Source organism: Ceratosolen solmsi, unplaced genomic scaffold (genome assembly GCF_000503995.2).
Source record: "Ceratosolen solmsi marchali unplaced genomic scaffold, CerSol_1.0 scaffold10, whole genome shotgun sequence".
Taxonomy (NCBI): Eukaryota; Metazoa; Arthropoda; class Insecta; order Hymenoptera; family Agaonidae; genus Ceratosolen; species Ceratosolen solmsi.
The window spans coordinates 22,424,832-22,444,585 of NW_011948412.1; the positions used below are offsets into that span (position 1 = coordinate 22,424,832).

Genomic DNA, 19,754 nt, shown 5'->3' on the forward strand with positions numbered 1-19,754 from the left:
GAAATAACGCAATATATAAAGTAGTTAAAATAATATTTTATTTGTCGTTTCAACGTAATATTTCTAATCGCTATATACTGCAAAACCTTTCCATTAAAACAAAATAAAAATCTAAATATTCAAAATATTTTTAAAGTAAAATGCTCTCAATTCATGGGCGTTCCACTATAAATATTATTATACATTCGATCAGATTTAAGAAGAACTTGCCAGCTTATATGTCAGAGGACTTGGATTTTCCGAATGTGCGTATTGACTACGTGAATGTAGGTAAGCTCATTATGTTCCTAGATGTCTTTCAATCCATCCTCAATCATCCGCGGGTACTTCGATTAGACGGTAATCATGATCAGGATTCGCAGATGCCGATTGTCAAGGCACTACGATGAAATCATATTAGCTACGATTAAATTATAAGTCTTTCGCTTACCAAATCGGCGTGAGCAGTGAAATCACGACTAAGGCCATCTGGGACCCAGGCATGACGTCTACGTAAACGGGCTCGAGTTTACCGACAGTTTCAGTGATTTTTACGAGCTTGATCACTGGGTCGTAAATTGTAAGTAATTATATGTAGCTATGGATAATTATCTAGTTCTCAATTTACATTAGTCTTTTAATAAAAGCACTTTAAACGATAATACCGATAATAGATTAGAGTCTGTGATTACTAAATTTTAAAGACTGCGTTGTATATGATCTTATATACTGTTTTACGTATAAATAATTTACAATACCATTTGTAAATTTTCATTATAAATATTATACGCCTTTGAAAAATATATTGATTAACGCATTAATTGATTTCTTTTTAATATTTAATTAATGCAGCCATTTTTAATTATTTATTTTAAGCAGTTTATAATATCTATTATAAACTATATATAATAACGTTCCTCAATCTTATATTTATAGAGTTAGTGTCTCATTGTTAAATATTATGTTGTAACATTCAAAATAAGAAAATACTAACTATTTGATTTTAATAATTTTCCGAATAAATTAAGCGGCCAATAATTCAACGTTTTACGCTCAAAGGCAGCAATAAACTCGAGCGCAGTGACGTGGACTCGGTGTATGGCAATCGAACTCGCTATCCGGCGACCATTACCTACGCGTCTTGGGCAGGGTGCTGAAAGCGTCCGATGATGGTTTGGTATACGAACCACGAATGCTACCGCGAGACACCAAGTCTGGCTTTGGACTGCGGGTTTTTGTTTGCCTAGATCCGCTAAATTAGACGGAGCTCTTCACCTATGGGCGCGCCATAAGTTTCCTCCTTGATAGGCCGCTGGCGAATGTTAGTACATTGCGCAACATTATGTTTCAAGACGTATAAGTATACCACGTGGATGCTACTTTCTATGTTGATTAATTGAATTCAATCGAACAGGCGCATGAGCATACCCGAGTTTTCTTTTTTCCGGTTCGTACAAATTGGGGACGTACAGTCAATTGGTTATCTGAACAGTAATTTTGAATTCAATTATATAATTTTATCGCTAAAAAAACACAATGTATCTTGATATATTATAAATGTCTTATTTATACGATTGAGTAAAATAAAGTAAACCTTATTGTGCAATAACAAGTTTATGTATCTCACGCGACATTGTCTTCATGGATTTTCCAAAATAATAATGAAATACATTGACATATGTGTACAAATTTTTATTCATTTACATGTATTACAATATTTTTATGAATCGACTTAGCATTAATATAAATTTGTTACATTTTATATAAAAATTTTAGTTAATGATTATAAAAAAATTTAACACGTATATAATATATATGATACTTATTTTATATATATTAAAAAAAAAATCAAACGTGCTATTAGAATATGCTTGCATATTCATAGAAAACTTATGATACGTATATTTTCAATTCTATGGACGAATAAAAACAAAGTTAATAAGCTTTCTAAATATTATAATTTACTTATAAAGAAGAAATAAATGTAAATTTTAAATCATTTAATGTATAATTCAGATCATAAATATCTGTTAAATTAATTTAAAATTTAACAGCATACAAATCAATAAATTTATGTATGATTTTTTATCGACATTTTTATTTACAATATTAGAATATTTAGTATTAAGCAATCGTTATAATTAAATAATATTATTAGAATTATTGAGGCTTATAATTTATTAATCAAGTATTAATATATTGTTAGTGAAGAGAACAAAAACTGAGAATTTTACTAGAAATGAAAAATTATCGAACAATAGGGCATATAAATAAATGTGTGTAATGTATTGTTTTAAAAATTCCGCAAATTAAACATTTATACAAGTAAATGCAAGTGCAATGTCCTTATTACAATTAAAACATAAAAATGGTAAATGATATATAAATGAATTATGAGTACCTAGGCATTAATTATATTACAATTATAAATTTTAATTATTTTCTAAAAAAGCTTTTCGTATCTGTATTATTGTAAATTTATAATTGCTTAACAGTAGATTGGCAGCATTAGTAGACTTTCATTTTAGTTATATTTAATAATGAAAAAGTCTCACGTTTATTGTGGTTTTTATTTCAAGTTTGAAGAAAGTATCCATTATCGAAATTTACCAATATCTCCAACTTGTATTCAAATACATAATTTATAATTTATACAAATAGTTCTATAAGAAAAATTATAATTAGTGTTGAAATAATCTATAAAGTTTAATGGTTTATCACAGCATAATAAAAATCTTCAAAGAGGACTTTGTTGAGATTAAAATAATAATTCCTGATAAAATTTAGAAAGAAGTTTAGAATTAAGAACTGACTTTCGTAGGGTTGAATGTCAAGAAGTTGGGTTCGTAACTTATGAAAATATTAATGGAAATTACATTTTATTAACATGATATATATTTTTTCTTGTACCGAATGTAAATTATTACATCAAATCTTAAAATCGTATCTTTTGTAAAAGAAATGAAAGTCAATTAAAAAAGAAAAATGTTTATTATTGAACATTCATATTTATTATTATATTCTATTTTAATGAATAAATCCATAATTGAAATTAATCTAAAATTTATTATATATATCATTAACTTGTATATAAATTTAATTATTTGAATTAATAACTGAATATAGTAAGAAATAATTATTAGAAGTGTAATTTAGTAATGGTACAATTTATAATGTACTTTGAATTTTCCGTCTAATTTATATAAATAAAATAATAATATTAACACATAAAAATATATTTATTCTTTCAATTATACTTTATCGAATCTATATTGAATTTTAAATATCTGTTTGTTCCTATTTGAAATGAAAATAAATTTCAAATGAATTCACAATTAAGACTAAGACTGCCATATATTTTTTCCATTGGGAATGTATCATTCACCTAATGTACAAATAGGCAAAGAAAAAATAAAAGTATAATACACATGATCTAATTTCTAGATTACTCACTTCCAAGATTCCTTCCATTTATCTAAGCAAATTTTTTATCATACGGAGGTTTCGGATGTTTTTCTATTTCGATTGATTTTCTTTTGCTTGATGTTCTCGGGAGCGCTATCATTATCGGAGACGGAAGAATCTCTCATTAATTTCCGACCAGAAATGCCGCGACCAATGTTGCGCTCTTCGTTCTCCGAACCTATGGATTCGCGATTGGATTTTCGCCTCTGCCGCTGAGGAGCTTGGTTTTGTGCTTCCATCGCCTCACGCAAGTGTTTGCGTTTCGCCTCCCAAAATATCTCCTGACGCTGTGATATTTCAGGATATCTAATGGTTCATGGAAAATAATAAGCATAATATGTGAGAATTTGGTTATTTATAGCTTCTTGCTGATTTTGAAATAGATCGTTTTATTATTATACAAGGATAATTATTTATATTTAATTAAACTAGTTATGCTTATTATTGTATTAAGTAATGATTTACCGTTCAGAAAATTCTTTACTGGGATTGACTATTAAACGCCAACCTTTCTTTGGTTGGTGTTTTGCTATATTAGTAAAAATTTCCCTTATTTCTTCAGCTGGTAATTTGACAATAGAAGAGACTGCTCTTCTATCGACAAATTCATGTTCAGTGAATGATAATAGCTAAAAAAGAGTATTACAATCTTTGAAGTAACAATCGTTTTGTCAAGTAGCATATTCTATCTTTAAGTAATGAATATGTGAAATATGAATATAGCTAAATACAATGATTTACATACAACATAATCTCTAGCTCTACACATAAGCTCGGCAGGGATACCACTGTGAGCAGACATTGTATCCTTTGGATATATAAGTTCGCTATTTACTACCCAATTTCCCTGAACAAGCACTGCTACTTGTTGTAAGTATTTAAGAATAGCAGTTGTCTCATGTTCGGTGGACAAAATTGTTCGCAATTGTGCAAAAGACATAACCTTTGCTGAAAATAAAGCTTCTTTTATTCATCGAATTATGCGCATTTATAATGATTGATTTATGTTAATATTTCTAAATTTTAATACTTTTATAAATTATAATATCAGTATAACTTCAAATTTAGTTTGTATTGTTGCAATCAAATTCAATTGTATTCCATATTATTTTTTAATGAAATATCCACTTTTTTATTATAAAAGATTAATCGATATAGTTAAAAATATTTTAACATATTTATGTATCTTCTTAAAAATGCAAGATAAGCTTAAATGTTAAAATAAATAGCATTGCTACTTAAGCAGAATATTTTAATATTTTTACACTAAAAATAATATATTTTATATATAAAACTTATAGAATCAAATTTACCATCTTTCATCAATATTCTGACTTGGTCAAGTAATGGTAAAGTGCGAATATAACTGAGGGATGTTGTATGACTGGGAATATTAGCTTTTGAAAATTGTTCTTCCTTGAGCGGAGGAGCGAGTAAATCCAAATACTGTTTTGTTGATAAATTTAAATTATTTGCTGACTCATCATTGGTACTACAGAACATTTCCATTCGAGTTAACTGAAAATTAAAAATTATTTATTCATATATTCTGTAGACTAAAGGGTTCTTTTGACCACAAAAATTATTAATAAGTTTTGATTAAATTAATAAACCTCAGATAGAGAACTTGTTGCTGGCTTATACTGACATGATATCCATTGCTCTTCTAAACATTTTTTTGCATGTGTCTGAAACGACTGTTCCCTCATTTTCTTAATGAAATCTGGAACTTGTCTTGCAAATGTTACATTTACTTGTTTTGCAGGCTCATCTTCTTCTTCGGTATCTATTAGAATTTAATATATTTAATAAATTGAATATTAGCTGCCAAATTAAATTGATGTATAATAAAAATTAAATCAACAGTAACATTTATAAATATAAAAGAAATTTTATCATCACCAGTATTTTTTCCTTCATCCTTTCCTCGTTTTTCAATTTTATCCAGATAATTAAATTCAGGACGCATTTGTACAATTCCCTTCAGAGGAGTTATATGTAATTCACCATCTTGAAAAACTCCAATAGCATAATTATCACAGTTTGGTAAGGCCCTTGATGATTGCATAATTATTTTATCCATTGTGTGGCTATATATTGTTTATAAAATGAATTTTTTAATTCACTATTGAGATTTAAGAATAAAACATGCTTTATAAAATTTGTAAAAATATACATCAAACTATTAAAAACATGATTTAAAAAAATTTGTAAAAGAATATATCAAACTAAACCTATCAAAAATTCTTTCATCTTCTTCTTGATCTCGCTTTGAAGACATTTCAGCATGAGCAGCAATTGCTTGCCCTTTATTAACATTATAGTGAGAATCTTGTGTATTAATTTGAACTTCAATTACAACTTCTTGGTTTTCTGGCTTTATTGCAGTCTTAGTAAAGGTTGCATTATCATACCCTTCATGAGCTGCTTTCATTGGATATTGAAATATAAACAGCTTATCAGCAAGCTTTGTTGATAAAAATACTGGAATCTTAAATACAGAAAGACAGAATTAAATTAATTATTTGAATTATTTGATTTTATTAAAATTAATATGTATAAATTTAATAAAATTGGAAATAAATTGTTCCATAATTCAATATATTTTTAAATCAAATTATCAATGAAAAAAGTTTATAATTATAAATAGTTGTTATAGGCCTAATCTAAATAACAACCTTACAATAATATCAGTTAAACACACAAATGATCTTATTATGATACGTTATACATTAATTAATAGAAACTTGTAAATAAAATTATTATACTAGTAAAAATTAAAATTAACATTTAATTGTAGTTTCATTTTAACCTAAAATTTAAACGATGAATATCAGTTTTCTAGCCTTCATGAAAAACGGATATATTTAGTTATAAACTAAAAATTTTACCTCTTTGATTACTGGATCAATGCTATTCTCCATTGCTTAAAAATTTGATGCTATTGTTTGTTTTATAATAAAAAATCTATTTCTTTCGGGAAAGCTCTTCTACCTACGCATATAGTTTTATCGAAATTTCTGCTACAACAATGACTATGTAACAATAACCAATTCTTCTGCCATTTCTATAATTATAATTTCAATGAAAGAAGAAATCAATCTTCAATATTCATCTTCAAGACTGATTAGATATATTCATAGTTAAGATAAAAAGCTATTTATTTATTTTAAAGTTTAATGTGATCTTTTAGGTTATTGTATTGTAAATACAAATACCTATACTAAGTAATTCTCAATTGATTTAACTGAAAGTGAAAGATCTAAGAGACAGAAACAATTAAATTTTTTTCGTACAAGATCTTAAATTTTTATATATTTGTTATATCGATAGAACAGATAATAATTACAAAATAGCTTTGAAGCATATGTGACTTCTGATTTACATAATTAGTGCTGTCGTGGTTGACAATCGACAAGGAAAAAGATTTAGCATTGATGTTGATATTATTGTTCGTATGGGCATCACTTTGATTTTGTATGTTTTCTAATATTATTTAATTTAAAGGATTGAATTGCTTTTAAAATGATTGAAATTAAATGTACTGATAATTTTTATGCGTGACAGATAAAAGTATATTAATTGATTTTGATTAAAAAATTATGATAATTAAATAGAAATAGGTTAGTTTGGGAAATGTCAAATTTATAAATATATAAATATAAACGAATATTTTAGAAATATCAAATAAGTATTACCCTGTGCTGTGACTATGTTATTATTTATAAATATATGAACTTTATTTATTTATTTATAAATATCATGACAATAGTTCAAATTTAAATTTGAATCATAGCTGGATGAAAATTTGGTTTTTGTTGCAAAAAAGTCATTGGAATTAGTTTGTCATTGTAACTTTATAAATGAATTGAAAATATTTCAGCCCAGGTTCATTGTTTAATAATCTGTTTTACATGATCACATGTCTTTTAATTAAACTATTATATTTTGTCACATATCTGTAAAATAAAAATAATAATTTGAATTATAAATTTTAAAGGTTTTATCAATTATCAACATATTCAAAATGACTTCTGTATTCGACCAATTCGAGCAAGCTTCTCAAAGATCCAAGCAAACTGTGCCACCGCCAATTTGTCATGATATCGTAAGCCACACGATATGTCTATTATACTTTTAATTTATTTAATGATTAATTGTAATTTGTTTATAGAGCAGCACAGGCTTTATACAAATGAAACTTCAAGATGAAATTCCAATATTTATTAAACAAAAAGTTAATTTTATGCCATCCGACAAAATTTTACGTATCTGTGTCAGTAATAATTTCATTGTTATTGCCATGGCTAACAATGTTTTACTTAGGATTGATATGAAGCATCCTGATAAGCCTGAAGGTCAACATTAACATTTATTACATCATGTATTATAAATATTTATAAAAATTATATATATATATATATATATATTATATGATTAAAAATTTTGAAATTTTAGAAATTGATATTACAAAATATATTGGGAATTTGAGGTTGACCGGTATGTTTCTTGATCCTTTGGGTCAACATTTGTTGATGTCAACTGTACCAAAACAAGATGATAGTAGTTCACCAGCAGAAACTTTCTATTTACACAGAAAATCAACAAAATTAAAACAGGTTTAAAAACTTATTTAATTTTGATACTTTTAAATTAACAGGAATGAATATTCTTACAGATTAAAAAGAAAATGTTAAAGCATACGTTAATTTACTTTATTTAAATTTGATTCTCAGGCTTCTAAATTTCGTAATCATGAAATTACAGCAGTTGGATGGAATTACACAAATATATCAGAAACAACTTCTGGTCCAATTTTACTTGGAACGTCGAAGGGTCTTATTTTTGAAACTGAAATTGGTTTGGATGGTGACAAAATATTTACAACAAGTATAGAACAGTATTGGAGACAGGTATAATTTATATAAATATTCTATATATACATGTAGTTATATTAAAAAATTTATATATATTAATTTAGCTAAGTATGTGTATAACAAAATTTTTAATAAAGACGAAAGTAATATAAAGGATAAATTTTCTGAACTGTTAAGCTCAATCAATGTTATTTGTCCTTAAATATTCTTAAAGTTTAATTTAAAGTTATTAAATTAAAGTTATATGAAAATATTTATTATTTGTGAAATATTAAATAATTTTTATAATTAAAAAGTTCAACTACTGTTTTTCCATAGAATATTTTTTGTATTCCCTAGCTTCCAAATTATTTACCTCTTTATGTTAACAAAGAGTTGGAAGGACTGGTAAGTTTCTGTTTATAAATGTATATTGTATTTCATTTATGTCATTTAATATTTATTTGAAACATTATTTATTACAAAATGCTTTGTTAGTTTCGATTTTTTTAATATATGACAAAGATTATTTATGTTCTCGTATATTGGAGGATATGCAATTTTACACTGAAATATTTATTTGTTAGGTTTTTGATATTGGAAAGGATAGCAAGCCTCCAATTACTGATATAGAGTTTCGAAGGATACCACACACTGACAAATATATTATTATATTAACAACTCTTATTCGTATTTATCAATATATTGGAACTGTAACAAATCATGAAGAGAAACCACTTTTCCAACAAGTATTTAATAAATATTTAAACATTAAAGGTAAAAAAATTTAAATACAATAATACTGATGTACTATACAATTGTGTTAAATTATAAGAAAACGTGTCAAGTTTACTTTATAATTCATGATCTAATAAATATTATATACAATTCATAGAACGTTTTAATCAGTTGGAAAATTCATTACCATATTCAAAAATGCAATTCTACTACTCATCACCACAAGATTTTCCAAAAACCTTTAGTTGGTTGACAGAAAGTGGTATTTTATTTTCTCAGGTAAAATTTATAAATTGATAATTTTATTTTAAAATAAATCAGTTTACATTTTTACAAATTAAAAGCTTATTATGTAGTTATCAATGTTTATTTATTTCATTAAGGTGGATCCAAAGGCGGATTCTGAAAATATACTAATAAATCAACAGATGTTGCCATGTCCTGAAACAAGTCTTTTAAGCAGTAATATGTCAAGAAAGAAAAGTATCGCCCCACTGTCATTTGTTTTGACTGAATTTCATGTTCTTCTTTTATACAGTGATCATGTAAAAGGAGTCTCCTTACTCAATCAAGAACTTATTTTTGAAGACATTTATAATGATGTAAGGTTAAAGAATATTTGAACTCACAATTTATGGTAAAATTTTCAATTCAAACAATTTTTCATAAGAAATAATTTTATCATTGAAGATAAATTTTTGAAATATATAATAATTTTACAATATCTAAATTATACATTACCTTATGTATTACCTTATATATATATATTATAAAAATATTTATTTAAATTTACTTTTCTAGGCTTTTGGTAAATTAATAAATATTACAAAAGATCCTATAACGGGATCGATTTGGGCATTTAGTGAACGAGCAGTTTTCAAATACAAAGTAACTAAAGAAGATCGTAATGTGTGGCAGGTATTTCTACTTTTTAAATATAATGAATGAATATAACTGTACGAAAGGACAGAAAATAGAAAATGTTGTATAACATAAATTTAATTTAAGGTTTATATTGAAAAAGGAGAATTTGAACTTGCAAAACATTATTGTAAAGATAATCCTGCTCATATAGATCAAGTACTTGTGAAACAAGCTGAAATGTTATTCCAAAATAAAGAGTATGTATTAAAATTTAGGTAGAAAATTAAATTTTAAATTATTACATATTTTATTCTAGATATGAAAGAAGTGCACTTATATATGCTGATACTCATTCGTCATTTGAAGAAATTTCTTTAAAATTTTTACAGGAAAATGAAATAGAAGCTTTGAAAACGTTTCTAAAAAAGGTAGTTATTTAATTTATAGAATGTTTTATATTTTTATATTAATTATTTTCTAAAATATTGTAGAAACTTGAGGGCTTAAAAACACAAGATAAAACACAAATTACAATGATTGTAATCTGGGTTGTGGAACTTTTTATGAATCAAATGGGAAGTTTCCGTAGTATGGATACAGCGTATTTACAAAATTCTAGATACATTAAACTTCAAAAGGAATTCGATAGTTTTCTAGCCACTGATAAAGTCGAGGTAAAAATTATGAAATATGAAAATAAATAGATGAAAAAACATTTCAATATTGTTCTTTACATATAATGTTGAAAATAAATAGTTGAGAGAAATAAATGGTGTAAAGTTTGATATTTGTCTTTTTGAAATGATGGATTTACCTGATTTTTGAGGAATGGAATTGGAATAGAAAAGACAGGTTGATTTTATTCGTTGTTTTTTGAGAAGTAATAGATATGTACCGGTATGATGTGTTTCTAATTCGTTTATCAAGCATTTATTTCTATTCTTCTTCCCTTCTTTTTATTCTAGTTGATGTGAAGTTTTCGGATCAGAATAAAGAATCGGCGATGTATATGCTAAATTGAAAAATAATCACAAAAAATATATTTTATTATGATTAAATGTTTTTCTATATTTGCAAAATTGAATTTTATATAATTTTATAAAATTATATATTATATATGATAAAAATAAATAAATATCTTCTTTTTTTTTTAAATTAATTTAATACATTATTATTTAATGCTTTAATTCTATGAAATTGTGGTCTATGATTATAAATAAAATTTTTTATGTATAAATGTAATTTATTAACATTATGTTAAAAACTATTGTATTGTTATATGATCATAACAATTATTATTCAATATTATTCAATGATTATAACTACATTACTTTTATATTTTCTACAGGAATGTGTTCGAAAGAATCGTAGCACTATCTGTAATATTATGGCTAGTCATGGAGATAAAGATAATCTATTACGATTGACAATTATGAATAGAAATTACGAGGAAGTAATACGACAACATTTATATAAAAATAACAATCTTGAAGCTCTTGAGGTGCTTAAAAGTCAAGGGAATAAAGAATTATTTTACCAATTTTCTGGAATTCTTCTTCAAGAGTTACCAAAACAGACAATTGCAGCTTTAATATCTCAAGGTTCCTCTCTAAAGCCTTCAAAGCTTTTACCGGCATTGGTATCTTGTAAATGTGATGAAAAGCATGTAAGGCAACCAAACTTACTAAAAAAAAAAAAAAAAAAATGAGAATTCTTTGATCAATATTATCTATATTCTTTAAATAATATTCCTAAATTCCTCATTTAAAAGAATAAACTAATATTAAGAATACAATTTTCAATTAGTGTAAATAAAGCGCTCATCTAGATGTTTATTATTTATACTCAGAAAAAATTGAAAAATAAAAATTAATTTTTTATTATAATTTTAGAATATGATTTTTTGTGAAGATCTGTGAATCATTTATAATTGTTATTTGTTAAATTATTCGAATTATATAATGAAAATATTAATTTTACTTAGTAATTGTAGGTAATAAATTGAAGTAAATGTTTTTTTACATCTATATTGCACAAGATAATATCTATACGTATTTTACATCTATATTGTACAAGATAATTTATGCGTTTTAATGCCAATACATAATTATCTATTTTTAACATTTCAGGCAAAAGAAATAATTAGATACTTGGAACATTGTATCTATGAACAAAGTTGCCAAGAACAAGCGATTCATAACTTTTTACTTTCTCTTTATGCACGATATAAAAAAGATGAAGTGATGCGATACATTAGTTCTCAAGGTAAATTTATAATTAATTTTATTTTGTACAGATATACCATAAATGATTTGTTAAAATAATGTTTTAGTCTCTGAAAATAATTTTATGCATCCATTATAATATTTTACTCTACAGGCCAAGACATAAGTATGGTTCATTATGATGTTCATTACGCTCTTCGGCTCTGCCAAGAAGCAAATTTGACCGAAGCATGTGTACAGCTTTCAGCACTTTTGGGTCTTTGGTCAACTGCTGTTGATCTTGCTTTGAGTGTCAGTGTAGATTTAGCTAAGCAAATCGCTTCTATACCTTCGCACCATGGTAATGATGAATTGAGAAAAAAATTGTGGCTCAAAATAGGTAAACGAGCATTTAGAATTACATTGTATTTTTGTTTGGCGAAAAGAAAATCGTAATTGTAGGAATATTGCTTTTCAGCCGAGCATGTCGTACGAGAGAAAAACGACATAGAGCAAGCAATGGAGTTTCTTCAGCAGTGTGATCTAGTTCGGATCGAAGACATATTGCCATTCTTTTCTGATTTTGTTACTATTGATCATTTCAAGGAGGCCATTTGCAATTCTTTACAAGTAATACATTGTTTGTAACAACTGCAATTTTCATTGTAAATTTGATCTATAATAGACATCAATCATTATATTTATAGGAATACAATCGACACATTCAAGATCTCAAAGAGGAAATGCAAGAGGCTACAAAAGCCGCAGAAACTATACGCAAAGATATTCAAGCTTTTCGTACACGGTAATGATGTATTGTGAAAGTTATTATTAAAGAATAAATTTCATTTTAAGTCTACTGTTAAAATAATCTGCTAATAAATTTATACGACAAAAAAATTGGAGAAAGCTTAATAATTTAACTTTTAAATTAATTAATTGTTTCAGCTGTACTTTCGTCCATGCAAAAGACACATGTAATACTTGCGGGACTCAATTATTGTTGCGTCCATTTTACGTGTTTCCATGTAGTCATCGCTTCCATAGTGACTGCCTCGTCGCGGCACTAACACCGATGCTATCGATCGAGAGCCAGACGCAGCTTGCCGATCTCCAGCACCAGCTGACTCTGATCTCTGGGCGTCCCGACGAGCTGGCGGGTATTAGCAACCAGCAGCAGCATACGATCAGCGCCGACAGTGGAACCTCGGCATCTCTATCTACCAAGGAGCAAATTAAGGCAGACATTGATGAGCTGGTGGCTTCGGAGTGTCTCTACTGCGGGGATTTGATGATCGAGTGAGTGCTTTTTCCTTGTTACTATCTATCCATCCTTTTTTTTTTTTTTTTTTTTTTTTTTTTATTTTTTTTTTTTCTTTGAATGTTGCAAAAATGAGCTGATTGTTAGAAGTTATTATACCACGTTCGTGCGTGGCTGATGTAATACAACTGTATTACAACATTAATTTGAATTTTTTTTGCACATTTAAAGTATATCTATAATCGATTGACCAATAATGAGTTTAGAGTGGCAATGTTACAATAATGAATTAAGTGATTAAAATTATTAAATTAGTAAATATTAAATTAAATTTTGATCAATTTTTAATTAAAATATAATAAAATTTTCATTGTTATCTAGCTCAATTGACAAGCCATTTATAGAAGAAGAGGACTATGAAAGGGTTATGAAAGAATGGGCATAAAGATATGGAATATTTATTAAGTATATTAATAATAAACTTGAAATTAATTATTGTAAATACTAATGTAAAAAAAGAATTAAATATCTAACTATAGTAAATAATATATGTCATATTTATCAAGAATATATTCATTTTTGTGATAGTATTATATGCATTTATATATTTTAAATAAAAATTATATTAAATAACTTAAAATCTTTTTGCAGTTTTTAAAAAAGAAAAAATCATTAATATAATCAAAAAGTTTATGAATTAAATAAAATAATTGTTACAAATAATTTGTTGTACTATTTCCAATAATTTTCAAAATAGATTTAAAATATATAATAAATGGAACATTAAGATTTATTTATCTCTTTTGTTAACGGATTGATTATCTAAAATATAAGATCTTAATGGTTTGTTGGCCTATACTCAACTTGCACAATCGTTTCCTATTCTTGGGCACTGAACTATTTTGGATTCATCTTCATTACAATCTTCTTCTAGCCACATTCCTCTCCATGAATACATAGAATATTTACTATATTGTTTTTTAATATCAAGGCTAACTGAGCTTAGATGGTCCATTACATAATTATCTTTATAATTCTTATTTGTCAACAAAAGGTAGTATATATTCATTTGAAATTGACAAGATGGGGAGAGTGAGAGGTAGAATTTTAAATAAGGACTGGAATAATAAATCGATTACAAATAAGTAATACCTAAATATGTTGTACTGAAATTATTTGGGCTAGCACGGTTTAAATTGTGAGCTCCAGGATGTAGGAAGTGCTATATTGTCTGTTATAGTGCTATTTTGTTATATATCTGTTATAATGCTATATTTGTCTGTTGATTTAAGAAAATAATATCAAAAGCAATACAATGCTTAAAAATATTATTGGTTTTTTTAACGATACAAAGGAAAAAAATTTTAGGGCAGCTACATAGCACCATACTTCTTTACAGTCTGATCAGTAGAGTTTGTTGTACGTCATGATCACTTTTAATTGATCGTATTATTAAGGAATATTAAGATACTTACGTATGTGTAAGTTATAAAAATGCAAAAGGACTGACGGATATAAGAGCGTTGGCGGAGGCCACTGAATTATCGATCGTGACAATGTTTAATAATGTATTGTTTTTGGAGGACGGTAAAACGTTTCGCATATTTAAAATATCGAATAGAATAATGTTTGACAGACTTTTAACAAATGTATATTACATATTAAATCATTATTTTTTAAGTGTGCTTAATCAAGTTTAAGATTACCATAAAGATTTAGATTATGAAGATTATCCAAATTTACCAATCCAACAAATAAGAACAATTCAAAATATGCATATTCATATGAATTATTTTTATAAATAAATTTTAAATGGAACATATTTTTAAAATCTTTATTGTATATTTTATTTAATTTAATCTAGTTTTTACAATTGTATTATTGTAGGATATCCATGTGTTATATCCTTTACTTATTGGAAAAAAATGTATAGGAGCGAGAGGGGAGTTAACGATTAATGAACCTCGATAGTCATTGTATTTATGTTAATATATCGATTCATTTTCTTGAATATATATTGGAAACTATATGTTCAGCTTTTCATTTAAAATTGTTTTTCATTAATTTTGTGTCCAATGTACTATTCAACTATGATTTTAAAAATAGTAATTTCATTGTAACTAGTAGTCGAGAAATTTCTGCTCTTATTTAGTTTAGATTTGTTCATCGAATTTAGAGATACATCTCCAAAAATAATATTTTCGTTTCTAACTCTGATATATAACTTTTCGCGTCACAGTATATCTTAGTAGTTTTACACTCCCTTCTAACTGGTTCAGTGAATACACAACTAATAGTTTGAACTTTTCTCGGTATCTTATTTGTTATGTCAATATACGTGCACGTATGCACGGATGTATGCTTGTGATAATTAATGATTGAAATAGATGATTAATGGAATAGAAGGATTTTATTTTTCTTTTCACCCGACCAAATGAGGCGTTTTATACTTCATGATTAATAAATTGTTATTTTAATATAATGTCAAATATTTGTCTATTTAGATTTTAATTTTTTATTGCATTTCATATAATGATTAATGTTTTATTCTATTAAATATAAAATTGTATTAGATTTATTGCGGAAAATTGACAATCAAATATATAATACAAATTATAAAATTTATCAAAATAGTTCGATGTGAGTGCATATAAATAATATAATACATATATAGAATTGGTATAATCTATAGTACTACATAGTTATTATTAAATCTTATAAAATGATATTAATTATACTTATAAGTAACAAACGGTTATATTCTTTCTGATTTTAAAAATACAATATATAAAATTATTATTAGTATGATATCGTATAATTCTATGTTTGTTTTTTTTAATCGAAGAAGTTGGTTACTAGTTAATAATATTAATATCATCACTAGTCGAGTTTACTAGTCAATAATATTTATTAAATGGCGATGGTATATTTGCAAAAACATTTATTAGTATTAATAAAATTTGAATTATTTTTTGTATGAAAAGTGATTATAGTACAAATTTTTATATGTGCAAAAATTGATATATGCAAAATAAATGAATTAAAATGCCAAAAGAAATAAATAAAATTTAAGCATCAGACAAACTTGCACAACATTAATAAAATTATATAAATTATTTAATAAAATGCATTCGAAGTCACGGATACTCAGTGCCAACGACTCTATACTCATTATTTTATAATAAATTTGATCCTCTGAATACGCGTATGGAAGTTTGCATTTACACATTTTTATTATATATGTATTTTGGACTTGGTATTTACTCATTTCACGCTCAATACTTTCTATTTGTCACTTGCGCTTTTTTCTTTTATTTGCAGTAGTGTTGTCACAAATCCATACGTTGTTTGTATTATGTTGTATTATACTTGTATTTTATTAAAAAATCCTACAGAGAATTGAATGTACAGATTATAAATTTCAATTTACGACAGACGAGTGTGCGATTTATTCTCCAATTTTACTCATACTTAAAACCATTATTTGAAGATCCGTAATAGTAAGTAAAATTAGTTATGTTAATAATAGTAGGCGATGATGTAAATATTACATTATTTGCAATAGTATGTTCTATTTTTCTCTTTATAAATAATATTAAAATGTGTTAGTAGTTTTTTTGAATCAATAAACTTGATGTCATTCCCGACGATGACTAGATCTGTGTGAATACACAATGCGCTGCGACAGAGAAATAGAAGAGCTCGACTCTAAGATCTTTCACAATCATGTTGAAATCCAACGTATGTTGCTGGTCATCGGTGCAATCAAGGCCAATGATTTGATTATGAATCACCATGCAGGCTAGGGATTATTTCTTGGATACGCAAAGAAAGTTGCAGACATACGTCTAAGTGAAATTAATGAAAATTTCCGTCACTGTTTCAAGTACGTTGACACTAAAATAAGGCACTAAGACATTAGGATGAGAGAAACAATTCTAGGCTGTGTGTTAGAGCCACAGTTCCCAATAACATTCAAAGATTCAAAAAGTAAAGATGCTTACACTGTAGCTTACGAAATATTAATATTAAAACTTTCTATAAATTATTTCAGAATAATTTACAATTTATATTTTTATATATTAAATACGTATTTTTACTGTTTAAAATGTAAAAGTAAACAATTACATATGGTTTTAAATATTAACACTAATCGTATAATTTATGTAAAATATTTATATAAATTAAGTAATTATATGTAATAATTAATAATTCATTTAACTCATTTTGCATAAAAAATATATCTCTTTCCTTATATATATGAGTTAAACAATTTTATTTGAATTTTAAAATTTTGTATGATTTCCATGACTAAATGAATATCACATAAAAATCAATAAAAATATATTAAAGAAATTACAATATCATTTGTCTTATACAATGTTTTATTTTTTTATATTATATATTAAATTCTTAAATATAAAAAATAGATAAAATTATTTAAGATAACATAAGATTATATAAGATGATTTAAAATAATGTATTAAGTAAATTATATATACATAAATATATTATATATATCTAATCATACCAAAAGTAAATAAAATATTACATCATCTAGAATAAAGCAGCCTCTATTATTTTATCCCTTTTACTTACGCATTTATGACCATACACATAATATCTTAAAGGTTTGTGTGCCCATTCATCTCCAGCACTTTTAATTCCAATCCTTGGGCACTCAACTATTTTCATTTCCTCCTGTATTACATTATCTTCTATCCAAAGTCCATTCCAATCACACATTGAATATTTACTATGCTTTTTCTCAATTTGCATTGATATACACATTTTTGATGGTCCATTACATAAATCATGTATTTTTAATTCTTTTAATAATTTTTTGGGTGATTTTGAATGTACCTTATCATTGCGGTTTTCTCTCATCTGTGCTATACCTTCTAAAGGTTCTAGAGATCTGATAAGTACTGCACTTCCTTTTTCTGAAAATTTTAATTTTCTAATCACTATGAAAAGTAATTATTATACACATAGTTTGTATTTTAGTTTTAGAATTTAATGGTATATATTTCATATAAAATGTTTGCATTAACATCTATATATTGTTTATAACATCTATAGAACTAAAACTATTATAAGACATCATTAAATTCAAAATATTTTTAAACATTTTTTTTCATTTATGAATGTTAATTTTTATAAAAATTTTGGTTCCATTTAATATATATTTTTTAACAACAAAAATTGCAAATAATTATACATTTAATCCAAAATTCATCATTATTGTATGCTTTTAGATTATACATTATATTGCTTATTTTATTTATTTGATTCTAATATTTTTAATAGCTCCATATATTTAAATTCATGAATAGCTTGACTATTTTAATTAGTCTATATTTATAATTAATTATAATGTTGAATAATTATGCTTCAAAAATAAAATACATTAGAATTACTGTTTTAACATTCTATTTTTTATAATATTATACATATAAATTTGATCAGTACCTTGACTAGATATATTGAAGCAATGGTACATTCCATAAGTAATATATACATAAATTGTCCCAGGTAACATATACATAGGTATATTCCTAGGTGTTACTTTCCCTTGATATGTATGTGAGGCTTTATCTGCAATACCTAAATAACTTTCTGTTTCTACAATCTTTCCTTTTAAAATTATTCCATTGTCAAGTTTTCTAACAAGAATTTTTCCTACAAAATTTACAATTAAAAAGTGTTATAATCACAAATATATATAAATACATATGTTTGTTCAATTAGTCTTAATAAATATTTTTATATTGTACATGCTCTTGTATAATACTTTAAATATCAATTAATTTAATAATTAAATTTGACGTAAAATCAATTTTTCTTCAAATAAATATTCTCTAAATATAAAGTATAAAAATACATTTACCCAGTATATTTTTGGCTAATATTGTACAGGGTACATTATAAAATGAAAATGGAAGTCTGTTAGCACAAATTTTTCTTTCCCATGGAGTAATAGGAGGGTCCTTCAATTGTTGCAAATCAGCTTTTATCAACTTTAAATCAACGATTCCTTTAGATTTTTTAACATCTGATTCTGCTATTAGTTTGTAGGTGATTTTTTTTTGTGCTAAAAATATTTAATTGCTAAAGTTTTTATAGTTTAAAAAATTGAAAAGAACATTATTTATAACTTACGGCTTAAAAGAGATTTTAAATTTAATTTTTGTGTCGATTTGTTATTTCCTTCTTTCATGATATTATGTAAATGTTTTCTACGGAACTACTAACTTATATAAGCTATAAATGACAATAAATAATTTCTTAATATTGTCTTTATGTCTAATATAATACCTGACATTTAACCTTTAGGATGTAGCATATTTATTCATTACCAAAAGATTATTGATTAATTTATTAAGT

The 19,754-nt window shown here is 25.7% G+C and overlaps 3 protein-coding genes across 6 annotated transcripts; 1 reads left to right on the forward strand and 2 right to left on the reverse strand.

Annotated features, from left to right (window-relative positions):
• The first annotated feature begins 431 nt into the window (after window positions 1–431).
• On the forward strand, window positions 432–13,856 carry dor (vacuolar protein sorting-associated protein 18 dor). Of its 4 annotated transcripts, none has more exons than XM_011499815.1 (20): window positions 432–559; window positions 7,445–7,552; window positions 7,619–7,802; window positions 7,903–8,063; window positions 8,181–8,357; window positions 8,661–8,708; window positions 8,888–9,077; window positions 9,196–9,317; window positions 9,422–9,640; window positions 9,840–9,956; window positions 10,047–10,159; window positions 10,219–10,330; window positions 10,394–10,576; window positions 11,251–11,568; window positions 12,032–12,167; window positions 12,282–12,506; window positions 12,585–12,736; window positions 12,814–12,911; window positions 13,055–13,405; window positions 13,749–13,856. In XM_011499815.1, the coding sequence occupies exons 2-20, from the start codon at window positions 7,472–7,474 to the stop codon at window positions 13,810–13,812; spliced, it is 3,051 nt and encodes a 1,016-aa protein (XP_011498117.1). In that variant the 5' UTR covers window positions 432–559; window positions 7,445–7,471; the 3' UTR covers window positions 13,813–13,856. The 4 variants fall into 4 exon arrangements, with proteins under 4 accessions (XP_011498117.1, XP_011498101.1, XP_011498125.1 ...); XM_011499799.1 differs by lacking the exon at window positions 432–559 and adding an exon at window positions 6,520–6,586; XM_011499807.1 differs by lacking the exon at window positions 432–559 and adding an exon at window positions 7,031–7,067.
• Window positions 3,248–6,414, reverse strand: Polr3E (RNA polymerase III subunit E). The gene is made up of 8 exons (XM_011499834.1): window positions 6,336–6,414; window positions 5,679–5,935; window positions 5,347–5,534; window positions 5,058–5,230; window positions 4,758–4,962; window positions 4,190–4,392; window positions 3,910–4,073; window positions 3,248–3,750 (listed from the first exon to the last, which is right to left on the reverse strand). The coding sequence occupies exons 1-8, from the start codon at window positions 6,366–6,368 to the stop codon at window positions 3,471–3,473; spliced, it is 1,503 nt and encodes a 500-aa protein (XP_011498136.1). The 5' UTR covers window positions 6,369–6,414; the 3' UTR covers window positions 3,248–3,470.
• Window positions 13,857–17,906: 4,050 nt separating the features above from the next.
• Window positions 17,907–19,749, reverse strand: LOC105362402 (probable DNA-3-methyladenine glycosylase). The gene is made up of 4 exons (XM_011499844.1): window positions 19,530–19,749; window positions 19,258–19,461; window positions 18,840–19,049; window positions 17,907–18,310 (listed from the first exon to the last, which is right to left on the reverse strand). Exons 1-4 carry the CDS (start codon window positions 19,585–19,587, stop codon window positions 17,925–17,927), a joined length of 858 nt encoding a protein of 285 aa, XP_011498146.1. The 5' UTR covers window positions 19,588–19,749; the 3' UTR covers window positions 17,907–17,924.
• Window positions 19,750–19,754: the final 5 nt, after the last annotated feature.